Consider the following 18,023-nt stretch of genomic DNA (forward strand, 5'->3'; position numbering starts at 1 on the left):
ATCTCCTCACCCAAAGTTTGTCCTCTTGTCTTCAGAGCGTAAAAATCCTCCAGTGTTCACCAAGAAGCCGTCGGAGCGCATCGAGGACATCGAGGGCAAACTGGTGAAGATCGAAGGCCGAGTCTCCGGCTCACAGCCGGTGTCGGTCACCTGGTTCAAGGACGAGCAGGAGATCTCCAGCTCTGAAAAATACGACATCAGCTTTAAGAGCAACGTGGCTGTGCTGTGCATCAGGAGCAGCCAGGTGGCCGACAGCGGCAGCTACTCCTGCCGGGCCTCCAACGAGGCTGGAACCGTGTCCTGCTCCGTCACTGTGGGCATTTCAGGTGGGTTCACGTCAGGACGGCCCTCATCTTAAATGTTCTCTTCAGGTACTACACTGGCCTCCATCTGTGTCTAGAAGGATCTCTGAAGGGATTCCTCTGCTGGTGGAAGCACTCTTCATGTCTTGTAGCTTCTCGGTTTCATCTTTGGATGTTCTTATCTATAAATATATCTAATACCATCTCTCCTGCAGAAGCCAAGAAGTCTCCGGTGTTTGACGTCCCTCTCAAAGCGGTGACCGTGGACGAGGGAGGCAAGCTGAGTCTCAAGTGTCACGTCTGTGGCTCGGCGCCTCTGAAGATCCAGTGGATGAAGGACAGGAAGGACCTGACGTCCGCCGGCAGCACCAAGATCAGCTTCTCTGACGGGATGGCCTGTCTGGAGATCAACCCGGCCTCCAGACACGACGCCGGTGACTACCTGTGTAAGGCCACCAACGAGGCCGGCAGTGAGTTCTGCAAGGCCAAGGTCACCGTCAAAGGTGAGAACTGGACTTTAGTCGCATATTTATTAACAGTGTGAGGACGTACTGCTTCATTATCTGCAATGCTGCGGCTATTTAAATGTAGGACTCTGAACAAACAACTCAACACTCTTTGTTATGTTTCAAAGTGAAGCCTCAACAATCTAAATGTATGGATTGACTAGAGGGAATGTCCTCGTATGTCAGACATGTCTGGAGGTAAATCCAGCCTGAGCAGACACGGCTTCATCTTTAGACTCAGTTGTTTGTTTATCTGGGCTCATTTGTTTTAGTTGTTCAGTATATTAGTGTGTGAGAAGGAAAATGACCAGTTGTTGTTGTTGTTGTTGTTGTTGCTGTTGTTGCTGCTGCAGAGAAACCAGGAGCAGCTCCTGCTCCGGCTGAAGCTCCAGCCGCCGCTCCGACCAAGAAACTGGACAATCTGTTCTTCATCGAGGAGCCGAAGACACAACACGTCACCGAGAGTGAGACATGAGACACACACACATGACACGCAACAACACAACATACAACACAACATACAACAACACAACACGTGACTGAGAGTGAGACATGAGACACACACACGACACGCAACAACACAACATACAACACAACATACAACAACACAACACGTCACCGAGAGTGAGACATGAGACACACACACATGACACGCAACAACACAACATACAACACAACATACAACAACACAACACGTGACTGAGAGTGAGACATGAGACACACACACAGAACATACAACAACACAACATACAACACAACATACAACAACACAACACGTCACCGAGAGTGAGACATGAGACACACACACGACACACAACAACACAACATACAACACAACATACAACACAACATACAACAACACAACACGTCACCGAGAGTGAGACATGAGACACACACACATGACACGCAACAACACAACACACACAGAACACACAACAACACAACATACAACAACACAACACGTGACCGAGAGTGAGACATGAGACACACACACAGAACATACAACAACACAACATACAACAACACAACATACAACAACACAACACGTCACCGAGAGTAAGACATGAGACACACACACGACACGCAACAACACAACATACAACACAACATACAACAACACAACACGTGACCGAGAGTGAGACATGAGACACACAACACACAACACAACACAACAAACAACACAACATACAACACAACACACACACAACACACAACACACAACATACAACACAGTTTTAAAGTTATCTTGATATTTAAACTATTTTACATTATGCTAGCTGTTAGCATGTCCACAGTTATGCTAGCTGGTGCCTGCTAGCGTTAAGCTAGCAGCAAACTGTTTTCCAGTGACAACTAACTGTTGCTGCTAATGTAGCCACCAACTGCTAATAGTTTAGTGATATTATGGTAGCGGTTTGAGTTTCGCTGTTGCTACGGTAACAGTTGGTCTATTCACCACGTTCCACGTCAGCGGCGCCCTCTGGTGGTTTTGTAAACCTCATAAATGAAAGCTGAGATTCCTTTGAAGGCAGCAAACATCTCTCTACATGCTCCAAAGTAAATGTTAAAGGTTTCCTGATGGTGTTGCTCCACAGAGGGAACCGCCACCTTCATCGCCAAGGTGGGTGGCGACCCTATCCCCAACGTGAAGTGGATGAAGGGGAAGTGGCGTCAGATCAACCAGGGCGGCCGGATCTCCATCGAACACAAGGGCCAGGAGGCCAAGCTGGAGATCAGGGAGGTGACCAAGTCGGACTCGGGTCAGTACCGATGCGTGGTCTCCAATAAGCACGGAGAGATCGAGTGCAGCGCCGACATGCATGTGGACGAAAAGAAGGAGGCAGCGATGCTGGAAGGAGACCTGCGAGCCAAACTGAAGAAGTGAGTCAAAACGTTCTTTATCTGGATCTCTCATAGTTTAAACCTCAGTCTCCATCTTAGAACTCATAAGGAGAACCTTCAGTAACAGACTCATTCTACCCAAATGTACCACAGATCACCACAGGAGCTCATTCCTGCCTGTGGACATCTAACTTTATAGCTCCTCCCACCGAGTGTTGGTCACTCTTAACACTCTCAACACAGACACTGTTAATTTATTTACAACCTCTTATCTCTGTACGTTGTGAATACTTGTACAATATTGTTTCTTTTACTTTAAATGCTTCTTACTTTATTTTTATATATTTTTGTATTACTTTTATTCTATTGTATTTGCTCTGTCAACTAGCAACTGTCACTTTATGGGAGCAACAGCAACAAAACAATTTCCTTGAAGGATTAATGAAGTATTCTGATTGTGATTCTGATTGTGATTGTGATGACGTCGCCTTTGTCTGGTTCTCAGGACGCCATCGAAGCAGAAGAGTCCTCAGGAGGAGAAGGACATCGACATTGTTGAGCTGCTGAGGAACGTTGACCCCAAAGAGTATGAGAAATACGCCCGGATGTACGGCATCACCGACTACCGAGGCCTGCTGCAGGCCATCGAGCAGCTCAAGAAGGAGAAAGCAGAAGAAAGTGGAAGACCGGTAACGTCCCCCTCCGTCCTCTGTCTGTCCACTTTGTGTCTGTGACGTCTGGAGTCTGAGTTCTCTTGTCTCCTGACAGGAAGTGGAACGCGGAGACAGAGAGTCTGACGAGGACATGGCTCGACTGGTGGCCGACCTGCAGAAGAGGATGGAGCGAACCGAGGTCAGGACGCGTTTAGTCATGTGAAGTTGGACCTTTAAACAAAACACTGATCATCATGTCTTCATTGTATTTTTAACATTTCAGTTTGTTTTTATTTTTTATTTTGACTTGTGGTAGAAAAAAAAATCAGTTTCAGTTCAGATGAAGATGAACTGAAAAACTAACGTCTGTGTCTCTGAATTGTTAAATCTAGATTCTATAGACAACAGATAACTAGGCTGAACAACTAATGAGGACTGTTTATAGCTGCTCTATAACATTTGATCTACAACGTAAACAATAAAATGCATAAAGTATGAAGTACCTTCCAATATAAATAAAACAATTATAGGTTGATTCAATAAAGTAAATATTCACATTGAAATATTCAACAATCAATAAAAACCTTTTCAACATTAGCAAAGATTTTCCTGAAAAAAAATATAAAGTCCATGAGCGGCCATTTTGGAAATGGCTTCCAAAAGCTAGTGACTGCAGTGCCTGGATAAATCCACCAGGGGGCAGATGATGAGGATCAGATGGTTTATTTTTGATGGTTTAAACTTCAACGACTGATTATAGTTTATTGATTATTGTTTCTCTAATGATGATAATGAGGAGAAATGGTTGATGTTTCTGCTGCAGCCCGTCACCGTGGTGAAGGACATCTCCAATCAGTCCGTCTTCACCAACAAGGAGGCCGTGTTCGAGTGCGAGGTCAAGATCAACTACCCAGAGATCACCCTGTCCTGGTACAAGGGAACCCAGAAACTGGACACCGGTGACAAGTACGACATCAGCATCAGCGGCGACCGCCACCTGCTCCGCATCAAGAAGTGTGAGCTGTCCGACCAGGGCAACTACCGGGTGGTCTGTGGGCCCCACATCTCTAGCGCCAAGCTCACCGTCATGGGTCAGTACTGAGAGTAAACACCTGCAGCTGTTGTCCAGTCCAATCATAGCTAAGCTACGCTAACTAGCTGCAACCATTGTCAAGGAACCGTTGAATTTCAGCGAATGAGTGAATGTTTACCTTCACACTGAGATGATTCAGATGATTCATTCAGACGATTCATTCAGACGATTTAGATGATTCATTCAGATGATTCATTCAGATGATTCATTCAGACGACTCATTCAGATGACTCATTCAGATGACTCATTTAGATGATTCATTCAGATGATTCATTCAGACGATTCATTCAGATGACTCATTCAGATGACTCATTCAGATGACTCATTCAGATGATTCATTCAGATGACTCATTCAGATGATTCAGATGACTCATTCAGATGACTCATTCAGATGATTCATTCAGATGACTCATTCAGATGACTCATTCAGATGACTCATTCAGACGATTCATTCAGATGACTCATTCAGATGACTCATTCAGATGACTCATTCAGATGATTCATTCAGATGATTCAGATGACTCATTCAGATGATTCATTCAGATGACTCATTCAGATGATTCAGATGACTCATTCAGATGACTCATTCAGATGATTCGTTCAGATGACTCATTCAGATGATTCGTTCAGATGACTCATTCAGATGACTCATTCAGATGATTCAGATGACTCATTCAGATGACTCATTCAGATGATTCATGTTCATCTTGCTTTGTCTTTCAGAGCCAGAGGTTGAGAAGCACCTGCAGGACACAGCGGGTAAGGAAGGCCAGTCATGTTCTCTGTCCTGTCAGTTGTCCATCCCTAACGTAGAGGCTCAGTGGTTTAGAAACGGGAAGCAGTTAGAGATGAAGGGCAGGTTCACGTCCGAGGTGAAACACAAGGTTCAGAAGCTTCTGATCAGAGACCTGAAGCCTGAAGACCAGGGCAGATACTCCTGCAGATACCAGGACCTGGAGTCCTCGGCCGACCTGTGGGTGGAAGGTTTGTACCTGGAAGCCTTCCTGCTACCTTGTAGACGTGGTGGATGCTCTCACCGCCTACTAACCTCTTTCGACTCATCAAACTCTGAGACTAACGCTGGAGATTTGGACTTCTCTTTTTTTCTCTTTCTTCTGGGATTTGTCTTCATCTGTTTTAACCTTCTTCACGATTATCTCGCAAAAAACAAAGCGTCCGTCATCTCATTCATTGTCGTTTCATATCGACTCAAATCCACCGACAACAACAACCGGCGTCATAACCATCCCATAAACATTCCTCTAACCATGTGGATGTTGTGTCGATGACAAACTACCATTCAGTTACTGTCGTACCAAACATCTTGACCCACTCACGTCTGTATCTGTTTTAGCTGAACAAATTCATTTCACCAAACGCATCCACAACGTTGAAGTCAACGAACGCCAGTCAGCCACCTTCGAGTGCGAGGTGTCCTTTGACAACGCTATCGTGTCGTGGTACAAAGACACCTGGGAACTGAAAGAGAGCCCTAAGTACAACTTCCGAAGCGAGGGCCGAAGACATTTCATGGTCATAAGAAATGTGACCATCGAAGATGAAGGTGTGTAGAGCGACATCGAGCCGCAGAGCCCTGTAGACTGTTTCTGATGCCTTGAGTGTTAAACGTCTTCATTACTAATCCCATGTAGGCGTGTACTCAGTGATTGTGAGGTTGGAGCCCCGAGGAGAGGCTAAGAGCACAGCTGAGCTTTATTTATCTGGCAAAGGTACAGTTCCTAGTCAGGTGACATCTTCTATGTTTGTGTTTCAGCTGTTTTCTGTTTCAGTGTTTAACGCGTTCTTCACTCTTCCCCTTTTCACAGAAATTGAATTAGCAATGGTTCCCATCGGTGAGTATTCTGTCTTCTAGGTCGTCTACAGATCTAATCGGTCAGGAACATTGTTGGAAGTCCTCTTGTTGTTCACCAGAGTCCAATATGTGCCATTTCCTTTCATTGTCTTAGCTTAGCTTAGCTTAGCTTAGCATGGAGCTTTATAATCCAAATTCCCAAATAGCTGTGGGCAGTTGACTGAAAGTACAAACAGATGCTAAGTGCTTGTAGTTCTCTGATGGCACAGCAGCTTCAAACTATTAGCATATGTTAGAGTATTTCATTAAAACAGTTTATCTTCTTATTTTGAAAGGACTTTTATTGTAGCTTCCTGTCTGAATAGTTATAGTTAAAATACAGCCCACTGTTATCCACTGTACTGGTAGCTGCATGGAGCTAACTGTTGCCACTACTGTCAGGTTAGCATCATGTGGACAATATTGTGGTGGTTTCATTATGTTAGCTGTTATGTTAGCTAATAGCATATTAACTACCAACTTATAATAGGTTAGCATCATGTAGATGATATTTTGGTAGCTAAAGCATACAGGTAGTTGTTATGTTAGCTCATAGCATGCGCAAAGTTATGCTAGCTGGTTTGGTTCACAAACAGTTATCCACTGTGCTAGTAGCTGCTTGGAGCTAACTGTTGGCGGCAGTGTAGCCACCAGCAGCTAATAGGTTAGCGTCATGTAGATGATATTATGTTAGCTGCAGTGTTATGCTAGCTGTTTGTGTTTTTTGCTCCTATAACAGCAGCGTGTTTGTCACAAATCAGTTCCATCTTGAGTTTGACCTCAGCACAAATCTCTGAAGCTGAAGCAAGAGGGTTTTCTAAAATGTCCTGTTTTGGATAAATAACCATTAATACGGTGATCTTCTTCTAACACTGCTCAGATTATAGTTGTATATATCTGTCAAAATAAATGTTTTGGTTTCGGTTTGAACATGATCCCGTATCCTGTAGATATCCCAGACTCCTCAGTTCAGAGGCCTGAAATGCCTTCGTCAGCGGCGATCCAAGGTAAGATTCAGGAGATCATGGGTTTTAGATCAGCGCCATCTTAAAGTCCGACTGTAGATTAACGTCTGGACGTGTTTTTGTCTCCTAAAGAATCTGCTGAGTTCTATCAGTATGAGGAAGAGATTAAACATAAAGGTATTTACTGTTGTTGTCCTTGGTCTGCTCACATCTACCCCAGCTTTAACATTTAACAGTGAAACTGATTCAGATTATTTCTCTGGTTTTACTCATGAACTCATCAACAATTCAACTAATCGTTCGTCTTTGTTCACAACAAAAAATCCGTTTTTGTTTTCTCAAGAATCAGCTGAATATTCGTATCACTATGAAGAAGAGGTGGAGGTGGAGCAGAGAGGTACAACACCACTTTATTCGCTTCATCCTCTTCATCCTCTCCATCAAACATCTGAGCAGATCTGGGAAAAAATAAACTGAGTCTGATTTAGACTGAACTGCAGCGAAGATAATCTGGCTTTTAAAAACCTTGTTAACATTAAAGTTTACGTCTGAAGGCTGCAGGTTTATTCTTCTTAATGATGTGTATTTACCCACATCTGCTGCTCACGTTCATCATCATCACCTCGTTCGTCTTTGTCCTGTCGACTTCACTTGTTTCTGTTGTTTTTCACTCTTCGTCTTCATCAGACTCACTAACCTCAAGACGTCATTTCAGTCAAAGTCCATCTGGAGAATAAAAGACATTAGATCTGGTTGTAGTCTGATATCTGCTGATGAACAACATGTCTCCTTTAAACAACTAAAACAAGCAAGGTGATGACATTTTATTTTGAAAGGACTTTTATTGTAGGTTCCTGTTTGGGTCTGGTAGCTGCAGCATTATGTTTGCTCCAGGTGAATCAAAGGATCGCTAGCTGGTCTGAAGAATGTTTGGTGCCTGCTAACGTTAAGCTAGCAGTGACCTGTTAGCTGCTTGGAGCTAAACGTTGGTACTAATGTAGCCACCAACTGATAACATGTTAGCGATGTTATGGTAGCTGCAGCTTCATGCTAGGTGTAATGTTAGGTCTTAACATATATAAGGTCATGCTAGCTGTTTTGGAAACCAGGTGTTTATTGCTCAGGTTAAACTAGCAACAAACAGTTATCCAGGGTACTAGTAACTGCTTGGAGCTAGCCGTTGGTGCTAATGTAGCCACCAACAGAACCAGAACATCAGGTGGATTCTGGTGTAAAGAAGGTTCAGTTCCTGTTTTCACCAGCAGATGTCTCACAGCTTCACACTCTAGTGTCGGGTCTTTTTATTGGCTGAGAGACGACTACAAGCTGCTCTCAGACGGCATCTTTGTTAAACCTGAAATGACGTCATGAGTAGTTTTTTGTCAGGGACTGTTTTCCTCACTCGTCTTTGTTGTCCTCCGTCCCACTTCAGTGGAGTATCAGAGTTGGACAGAGGAGACAATAACGCAGCAGGTGTCCACGTCCACAGGTATCACAGTAACACAGGAAGGACGTTGCTCTTAAACATGGCGTCCTCTTAACGTTTGTCTTTACTTCTAAACCAGGCTTCTGTCTGTCTGTCTGTCTGTCTGTCTGTCGTCCTTTTTAATCTTTTTTCTTCTTATTAATCTCTTTTAGTTCCTTAACGGCGGTCGTAGGTCAGAGTGTTTGTCTTTGGGTTGTATCTTCTAAAACATTGACCTCTAACTGGTCTGTGGTGTGTTTCTACTTTTCTAGGAGCTCTGAAAATAAGCTGTTCACACTAAACCGTCAGACATGGTTCATTTCTAAAGTCACAGTGACGCTGATCTTGACTCTGTTCATGTGTTTCTTTCCAACCAGCTGTCAGAGTTCCCATCGAGGAGACAGTGGAGACCAAGAAAGTTGAAATGAGAGAAGAAATCCCAACAAAAGGTAGGACAGAGCTGGACGTCTTTACTGTACTGTCCTCCTGGAGATGGTTGGCATCACTCCGTCACACAATATTTCATATTTCACAGAAATATTGTTCAGTAGATTGAGTCTGAGACTGAAATTTTAAAGTCTTAACCTGGCTGGTTGTGTATTTATTTAGAGACATTTTAATTGGACATGAAACTGAACAAAAGTCAGAACAGAGGTCATGGGAGGCTCTAGAGGCCGGAGGCTGTCCAGGCTACGTAGCAGCGTCACTCAGCGTCTGTGTTTATGGTTAAAGAAGCAGAAAAGCAGTAGGTTGTTTGTTCCAGGCCCCGTCAGGTATTTGTCCAGTATAGAGACATGTGAACGTTGTGTCAATGCTAGAACCAAAGACTTATGAGAATATTGTGGACACGTCTTTCCAGTAAGTCTGAATAAAAGGGCGTGACCAGATCAGCAGTCATCCGTCACACTGATGAAACATCAGGTTATTCAGCAGACATCTCTCTGAGGTCCTCAGGTGTTTGGTCTTTGTGGCGTCTATGTTCAGTGATGTGATACCACGTTGTCTCTCTATTCTTTCCGTCTTCTTATCTTCTTCTTCGTGGCTTGTGATGCTAACACCATTAAGTTCCCCACGTTGAGAAAAAGCCTGAAGAGAAGCCGACGCCAGCAGTGAAGGAGCCGTCTCCTCCTAAAGGTACCGGCAAAGCTCTGCTGTTGTAGCAGTTTATCCATTAATGTCTTTGTGTCTGTGTGATCTTTGGCTTCATAATCTCCCTTAATGTCTCTGTGTCGTGTAAATGTAATACTTTTATTGAAACCCTGAAGCCCCGGAGGCCAAGAAGCCGGTGGAGGAAAAAGTTCCTGTAGTTTCAGTCCCAGAGAAGAAAGAACTTCCTGCTCGTAAAGGTAGAGACGTCTGATTGCTATCATCTCTCGTCTTGTAATACTAAGAGCGTAGTTTGAACCATGTTCTTGTTTGGTTCTCTTCTGTTTGTTGAGTTCATCGTGTGTTTGAATGTATCTTAAAAGAACCAGAGGATGTTAAGAAGCCAGAGGTTGCTCCTTCGCCGCCGGCCGAGAAGCCAGGAGTGCCAAAGAAAGGTACTTCCTTGTTTGTCCTGTTTGTCTCCGTGTTAGCTTCATGTCCTCGCTTCCACCAAGCTTCTACACCCCAGCTTCTAAAAACCCACCAAGCTCCTCCCCTCTTAGCGTTTGTCTTGTTCTGTTTCCTGTGTCGTAATTGTTCTAATTTCACCCATTGTATGTCTGTCTGTTGAGTGTCTTCTCATTCTTTCAAGCACTTCTTGATGAATTTTAGACGCTACCTTGACTTCATGTTAACATGAGCTAATGTCTGTTACCTACTTGAAGATGAGCCCAAGCCTCAGGCACCAGCAGAGACGAAAAAGGTTCCTGCAGCTAAGCCTGAGCCTGAAGCCAAGCCCAAGGCTGAACCTGAACCAAAGCCTAAAGCTACAGCTGCCCCCAAAGCTGAAGCTAAACCTGCAGCTAAGGTTGAGCCGGAGGCTGAAGCCAAGCCGGCACCGGTAAAGAAGCCGGCGTCGCCCCCGTCCAAAGGTACTTCCGGCTTTTTTTTGTGTGTGTTGAGTCCAACTTTGTGAGTTTGTCTGAAAATGTTAGAGATAAGTTACTGAGCTTCAAGTGTGGAAGCGAATCTTTGACTGTATCTTAACCCTCTGAATGTTGCTTTAAGTCCCCGAAGAGGCTTCCAAACCAGAACCAGTAAAGACCAAGCCTGAAGCTCCACTAATCAAGCCAGAACCAGAAAAACCAAAACCAAAGCCTGAACCAGAAAAACAGAAAGAAGAACCAGAAAAGCCCAAACCAGAAGTCCGGAAACCAGAGCCTCCTAAACCTGAAGCCGTGGTGAAGAAACCTGAAGCGCCAGAGCCAGCGGTGTCCAAACCACAACCTCCAAAGACCAAACCAGAACCTCCAAAGACCAAACCAGAACCAACACCACAGGAACCTCAGAAGAAAGGTATAAAACGTGAGGCTGAGCTGCAGCTCTGATCTTTTGGTGTCTTCTTTAACTGACTCATCCTCTGTGTGTCTAGATTAGTTTGTGTTTGTGGAAGCAAACGTCTTAATTCTTTAACCTCAGAGAGTTGTTGGTTTGACTTTTAAATAATAATGATAAACATTCTTTTAAAGTACCCAAAGCACCGACACAGAAGGAGGTGGTCGCTCCTCCAACTCCACCTCCACCTCCACCTCCACCCTCTCAAAAGGTGGAGAGAGAAGAGGAGGCACCACAGAAGAAGCCTTCGGCCGTTAAAGGTACCTGAGGCTCCGTCGGCCGTCTCAAACTAAAACCTCTTAAACTCTGTGTTCTCTGACGATGGGGCTGCACATTGTGTTTGTCGTACACTCAGTAGAGTGATTAACATTTATCTCTAACACTCTTCAGTTTGAGCTCGTTGAAAAGCTTCTAATATATTTGAATGAACTCTTTAAAGTTTCTGTGGAGGAAAAAACCCCAGAGCGTCTGAAAGCAGCCAAGAAAGTAGAACCTGCTGTTGTTCCTCCCAAAGAAGAACCAAAGACAGAGAAAGGTACTGGATCCATTTAAACTGGCAGGTTACTCCAGTTATTCATCTTCATATGAAATGATAAGATACATATAGAACTAAATCAGATGATTTCTATTCATAAATGTTCCACTGGCACCCCCATGTGGACAAGATCTCCACAGAACTCAAACAACCAGACTTTAACAGATTGTTTTGTTCTCCAGAGACAGAACCTTCTTTAATGACTATGAATATAATGTCAGTAAATGACTCCCCGTTTACTGGTGCGTCAGCACAGTGATCTGCTCTTTACGGTCGTGTTTCTGTCTCAAAACCTCTTAAAGTGTTGAAGCCCAAACCTGAAGATCTGTCTGAAACAGAAACTCAGAAGAAGTTTGATGAGGCAGTCGTGACTGAACCTCAGAGGATCCCTGACAAAATACCAGAAACAGTACCTGACAGACAGCGTCCAAGGAAGACTGAGCTGAAGGAAGAACCAGCGGCTGATAGACAACGACCAGAGGAAGTATCAAAAAGAACACCTGAGGTTCCTCAGGTTCCTCAGAAGGTGAAAGAGACGAAGCCTCAGGTTTCTGCTCCTGTTGAAGAGTTTAAACCTGAACAGGTGTCAAAGAAGCAACCAGAGGTTCCTGAAGATAAAACAGTTTCTGTAAAACCACCAGAGAAGAAGAAGACTGAAGAAGTTCTTCCTAAAGGTACAGCTGAGGCAGAACTCAACTCTTTATCTCTTTGCAGTGCTGGTTTAGACTTTAGACGTCTGATCATGTGACCTGATGTTTATGGACTTTATTCTTAAACTTCTTCTTCAGAGTTTTATAACCTCTTCCATGTCTGTGTGTTTGTTAACTGTCTGAATCTTCTTCTTTTAAAAACTTCTCTTCAATCACCGTCTTGGATTAAAAACATTCTTTAAATAAAAGTGAAGCAGACTGAGAAGATTCTTCCCTCCGACGCTAAACCGGATCAAAAAGGTACCGACCATCTGGAAACAAGATGGATGCTTAATCTTTAACTCTTGATGATGATGCATCTGCTGTGGATCATTATCAAGCTTCTTGATGTGTGTGTCGTCTCCTAACACTGATGCTTGTCTGTGTGTTTTGTCCTCACCTCTTGGCGCCGCCGCATGACGCCTCTTCTTCTTCTTCTTCTTAAAACGTCCAGTGGCTTCAAGTCTTGTCGAGAGCGAGCGAAGGAAAGCAGCTCAGAAGACTGAAGATGAAGCGTCTCCTCTATGCGAAGCAATAGTTTTATTAGACGTCCTAAAGCAGAGAGATGAAACGTCTGAACTGAGAGGCTCGATATCTGTTACCGACTCTAAACAGAGGAAAGAAACCAGAGTCATCCTCAAAACTGAGTCTGAACTGGAGATCACGATGCTGCAAGATGAAAAAACAAAAGAGACAAGTGAGGAGATTTCAGATGAGAGGAAAGACAGCACAGGACAAAGATGTCGAGAGGACACTTCTAAAGCAGGAAGTAGAGAGATAATGGTCCAATCAGAAAGAAAAGAGAGACGTGAGGCAGAAAGGCTTTCAGTAGAAGATCCCACATTAGCAGATGAAACCAAACCTGCACCAGTTAAAGACAAACAGACTGAAAGGTTGGAGGTTTCACCAGTTACTCCACATGAAAAATACAGCAGCACTGAAATCACAGTCACTCAGAAAGAAGTAAAAGTTAAAGAAAAGTCGACAGCAGTGATTCAGACTCAGGTTAAAATGGAAGCTGATGCCGAGAGAAGGAAAGAGGAAACTGACTCAGATAAAGCGTCTGTGAAGAAACAAGATGAGAAGGTTAAATATGAGGAAATAATTGAACCAAAAAAAGAGAAAGCTGCAGAAAAACCTAAAGCTAAAATAGAGGCAAAGGTAGAAAACAAAGAGTCGGTGACAGATATCGAGCTCAGGAAGCCACAAGTGATCGAACAAGAGTTTGTTTCTGAGAAGGAGGAGGAGGCTGTCCATGCTGGAGAGACACAAGAAGAACTTTTAATGAAGGAAAGAGTTCAGATAAAACCAGAAAAGAAAAGAAGGATTTCCTCAGAGACGACGTCCAGAGGTACTGAGAGAAACTCTGACCTCATCTTCATCTTCATCTTCATCTGTTTGACTCATTCACTCTTTGTTGTTTTTGAGGAGAAACCACCACAATCATTTTAGTTTCAGTCGTGATCAGCCTCCACTCATCTCTTCATTTCACATCCATGGTCATTGTGTCGGTCTTTGTTTTTAAGGTGCTAAACTCTTTCTTCCTGTTCTTTTATTGATCACAAACTAATTATTCTTTAAAGAACCTGAAGCCGAGTCCGAGGAGATTCCCACCAGTGTTGAAACAAAAGAAGAGAAACCAGAGCGAGGTACAACGGCGGCACATTCTCCTCTTCTTACCTCTAATTATCTCCTTTAACAACAAATGTTTGTGTCTGTGTTTTGTCGTTTTTTTCTAATCTCTTGGCACCGCTTCATGGTGCTTTCTCTTCACGTCTTAACATTTTCTGACCTCAAGTTGCCGTCAGCCTTCGATTAAAGGATGAGAAGCGAGCGGGAGCTCAGAAGATCCCGACAGATTTAACGTCAGCAGAGACAAACCGATATGACGAAGAAGAGGCAATTAAATCTATAGTGCTAGAAGAGGTTTTCATGGGAGAGACTGAAATAAGGTCTGATCTATCTGTTACTGACGGTTTAAAGACGAGAGTCATCAAAACTAAAAAAAAACTCATCGTGACAGGAAGTGAGTCAAGAGTTAAACCTACAGAACAAATACCTGAAGAGTTCTCTGTTGTCCAAAAAACTGATTCTCAAACAGAATTAAAAGACGTTAAGAAAGATGCTGAAGAACAAAAGGCAATTCCTCAAAGTAGTGAAAGAAAATCTGATCAAATACATCAGGAACAACCTGATAGTGAAGAGAAACCTGTAAACGCTATAAATGTTGAAATGCCTGGTTCTTCTGAGCTTCTTAAACCAATAGAAAAGGTGTCTCCTAAACCTAGAAAGGTCGAAGACGTCTCTTCAGAGACGGAACAGAGAACATTGATTAAGAGACCAGATAGACAGGAGACAGATGCACAGTCTAAAGGTATTCCAGAAACAGAAATACAAACTGAAAGAGCCCAGTCTTTGAAACGGAAAACTTTAGACAAGAAACCAGAGATAAAAGTTATCAAAGAGAAAGACGTCAAAGATTTAGTGCAGGAAAAACATCTTGGTGAGGAAATCCAAGCAACAAAGCAGGAAGAAGAGCCTGTGGATAAAACAGAAGGTTTAGAGTTTGAGAGGTTTCAAACAGACACAGTGAAAGACCAGGACAATAAACAAGCAGAACAGGAAGGAAAGGAGACTTCTGTCAAACATCCAGAAACCATCAATGAAGACATTCAGAACGCTGAAATCACCTCAGAGAGCAGGACTCGAAAGAAAGACACCGCTCTGAAAGTGAGACGCCAAACAGCAGTTGAGGATGAAGACCAGTTTGTCCAAGTTAGTGCAAAAGAACAAAGGACCAAACCAACCGAGGAGATAAAATTCAGACAGGAACTAAGAGACGGAGGATCTCCCAAAAAGGAAAGGACACCAATGTTAGCCACAACTCAGGGGCCTGAAGGCCTAACATCCAAGACTGAAAACATCGAAGTTCAGTCAAACGTCAGAGAGTTTATTCTCCACGAAGAACAGAAAACAGACAGGAAGGAGCTTTCAGGAAAACCAGAGATGTTTCCTCAAAAGAAAGCGGTACCTCCAAAACAGAACATCCGAAGTAAAACTGACCAGGAAGAATCCAAACTAGAAGAATCACTGAGAACACAAATCCAACCTGCAGGAGACAAACTAGAAAAAGTAGAAGACATTTCTGCAAAGATAAAGACACCACCAACAGAAAAAGAAACTGAAACCACTGAAGCTCTGAAAACAACTGAAGCAGAGGATGTAGTTCCAGTGGAGCTTTCTGCCCTTACCAAAGCTGAAGGTATCAACATCCAGACTAAAGAGAAAACACACAAACAACCTGAAAGAAAGGCATCAGACAGAGACTTAGAAGATAAAAGGCAAACTTTAGTCGAACATGAAGAAATTTGTGTTGGCTTAAAGAAGTCAAACGTTACAACGGTTAAAAACGAAGAAGTGAAACTGATGGAAGAGACGAAGGACCAAAGAAAGTCCTTCATGACAGGAGTTCATGAGGACATATGTGAAGTACACGGCCCTCCAGAGGAAACCCAGAAGAAAAACCAAACGTCTGCTGAGATTGGAGAAGAAAGTGTCCATGTTAAAGGTCCCTTTGAAGAGTTGACTAAATCAATGGTAAAAGAAAGAAAAGTCTCAGATGTGGTAGAGCACAATGTGATGTCTGAAGGATCTTCAGAGCAAGATAGTCAAGAAAAAGTTTCTGGAGATCAAAAAACAAGACAGAAGGAAGTGGCTGAACCTGGAGAAATTGAGTCAAACTTGGCAAAAACTAAAAGTGCAGCTCCCGTTGAAAAGAAAACCCTAAAAAGACAAGAACAAATTGAGAGCGTGACTTCAGAAAGTTCTTCAGCAGAATGTGATGATCCAGAGAAATATCCTGAAGCTAAAAGAACAGGAACTAGAGACATGAGTCAGTCTGTAAAGACAGAAATGATCCAGAGAAAGATAGGAGATACAGAGAAAGACTCAAGAGATGCTTCTCTTCAGCGTCAAATGGAAGAAATGTCTTTGAAACTAGCTGAAACTCAGGAGATTCCATTTGAAGCAGATAAAGATAAAGGTGAGACATGTCCCCCACCAACAAGTCAAGAAAAATCTGGAGAAAAGGATTCGATTACGACATTACGGAAGAAACCACCAGAAGAACAAACAGCTGAAGAGATTCAGCCCAAGACAGTTAGAGTTGATTCTGGTTTTACAATGTGCGAAGGAAAAGGACAAGAACAAGTTAAAGGAAAGTCTTCAGCGATGCCTTCGATGGTTTCATCTGCAAAACATCAGGCTGTAAAAGATGGAGACAAACAGACGGAGACCAAGAAACACACATTAAAAGATCAACTGGAGAAACATGACGGTAAAGGAAAGCCTTCAGGAGCAGAGGAGGTCAACGTGATGGATAAAACCACCACAGCAGAAACAGAAACCATGGCAACCGTTTCCCCTGAAATGAAAGTCACAACAACAAAGAAACAGGTAGAGAGAAAAGATTCAGATCAAATTCTACAAAAGAAAGAAGCAACAGAAGGACGGCAGCAGTTTGAGGAAACATCAGACGATCTACCTGAAGAGAAATTATACTCTGTCAGACAGAAAGGCCAGAGGTTGGACACAACTCAGAAAGTCTCTCTCGAGGAGCTGCCGTCCAGAACAGTCATTCTAAAAGATGAATATGGACAAGTTTGTCCGTTAGATTTCACAGAAACAAGACAGGATCGAGTTGAAAGGTTTTCTGTTGCCTCCACCATGGAGGTAGCATCTGAAAGATCAGAGACAGCGAAAGACGGCGACGTAAAATCAGACACTTACCAGAGATACGTCACAGCACTGAATCAGACACAAGAGTCTCTAAAGGACACAACACAACAAGTCAAGTCAGAAGTAGATCTAAATGTTAGAGAAAAGCTTCCTGAAAAAGAAATCGAAAGTGAGTCCAGAGCTGCAGTGAAACATCAAGACACTTTGGAGCTTGAAGCTCCAGAAAAACCAATAACTGAGGGTGAGACGTCCACGTTAGTTCCAGCTGAAGAGACAAAACACAGGCCAGAGCAAACTCAAACTGAAACTAAGATTAAAGACGTTCACGCAGAGAAACCTGAAACATTCAAAGACAAAGGACAGACAACAAAAAAGACCCTCCAAGAAGTCAGACCCAAGATAATGTCAGTTAAAGATGAATATGGACGAGTTCGTCCATTAGATTTAACAGAAACACGACAGGAGCAGCTTCAACAAAGGTTTTCTGTTGCACCAGCGATGGAGGTAGCGTCTGAAAAACATCTCATAACTAGAGAGGGCGACTTGGAATCGGTCAGTGTTCAGAGATTTACCATCGCTGATGAGATGGTGAAAGATGTTTCATCAAGGACAGAGACAATTTATGAATCACAGAGTCCAGAGCCCAGAGAGGAAATGATAAAGAAAGAGATGGCAGAGAGAGATACTCAGTTAATAGAAGCGTCAACAAGTCAGTTAACAGCTGATGAATCTAAAATACCAACAAGCGGTTCTTCATGTTTTGACACAAATCAGCAACAAACAGAAAGAAAAGCCTCGAGGACGCCTGTCATGGATGTCACATCTGAAAAACCACTGACTACAAAAGAGGAAAATATATCAGATATTTTTATGTCCCCTGATCAGGTCATAGATGTTACATCA

At 43.1% G+C, this 18,023-nt stretch overlaps 1 protein-coding gene across 1 annotated transcript in view; it reads left to right on the plus strand.

Moving 5' to 3' along the window:
- Positions 1–18,023, plus strand: part of ttn.2 (titin, tandem duplicate 2) — a gene marked incomplete at its 5' end in the record, with an annotated part of 181,936 nt that overhangs the window by 59,179 nt on the left and 104,734 nt on the right. Inside the window, 23 exons of the mRNA XM_084545176.1 lie at positions 36–326; positions 518–805; positions 1,162–1,272; positions 2,404–2,689; positions 3,156–3,339; positions 3,419–3,502; positions 4,127–4,394; positions 5,120–5,380; positions 5,751–5,960; positions 6,049–6,126; positions 6,223–6,249; positions 7,199–7,255; positions 7,346–7,390; positions 7,557–7,610; positions 8,646–8,702; positions 9,056–9,127; positions 9,744–9,812; positions 9,944–10,024; positions 10,148–10,219; positions 10,490–10,696; positions 10,833–11,120; positions 11,294–11,419; positions 11,599–11,694. Coding sequence (XP_084401302.1) covers positions 36–326; positions 518–805; positions 1,162–1,272; positions 2,404–2,689; positions 3,156–3,339; positions 3,419–3,502; positions 4,127–4,394; positions 5,120–5,380; positions 5,751–5,960; positions 6,049–6,126; positions 6,223–6,249; positions 7,199–7,255; positions 7,346–7,390; positions 7,557–7,610; positions 8,646–8,702; positions 9,056–9,127; positions 9,744–9,812; positions 9,944–10,024; positions 10,148–10,219; positions 10,490–10,696; positions 10,833–11,120; positions 11,294–11,419; positions 11,599–11,694 — 3,312 coding nt within the window. The remainder of the gene's footprint in view (positions 1–35; positions 327–517; positions 806–1,161; positions 1,273–2,403; positions 2,690–3,155; positions 3,340–3,418; positions 3,503–4,126; positions 4,395–5,119; positions 5,381–5,750; positions 5,961–6,048; positions 6,127–6,222; positions 6,250–7,198; positions 7,256–7,345; positions 7,391–7,556; positions 7,611–8,645; positions 8,703–9,055; positions 9,128–9,743; positions 9,813–9,943; positions 10,025–10,147; positions 10,220–10,489; positions 10,697–10,832; positions 11,121–11,293; positions 11,420–11,598; positions 11,695–18,023) is intronic.

Source organism: Chelon labrosus, assembly GCF_963514085.1.
Source record: "Chelon labrosus genome assembly, chromosome: 5".
In the NCBI taxonomy this organism is placed as follows: domain Eukaryota; kingdom Metazoa; phylum Chordata; class Actinopteri; order Mugiliformes; family Mugilidae; genus Chelon; species Chelon labrosus.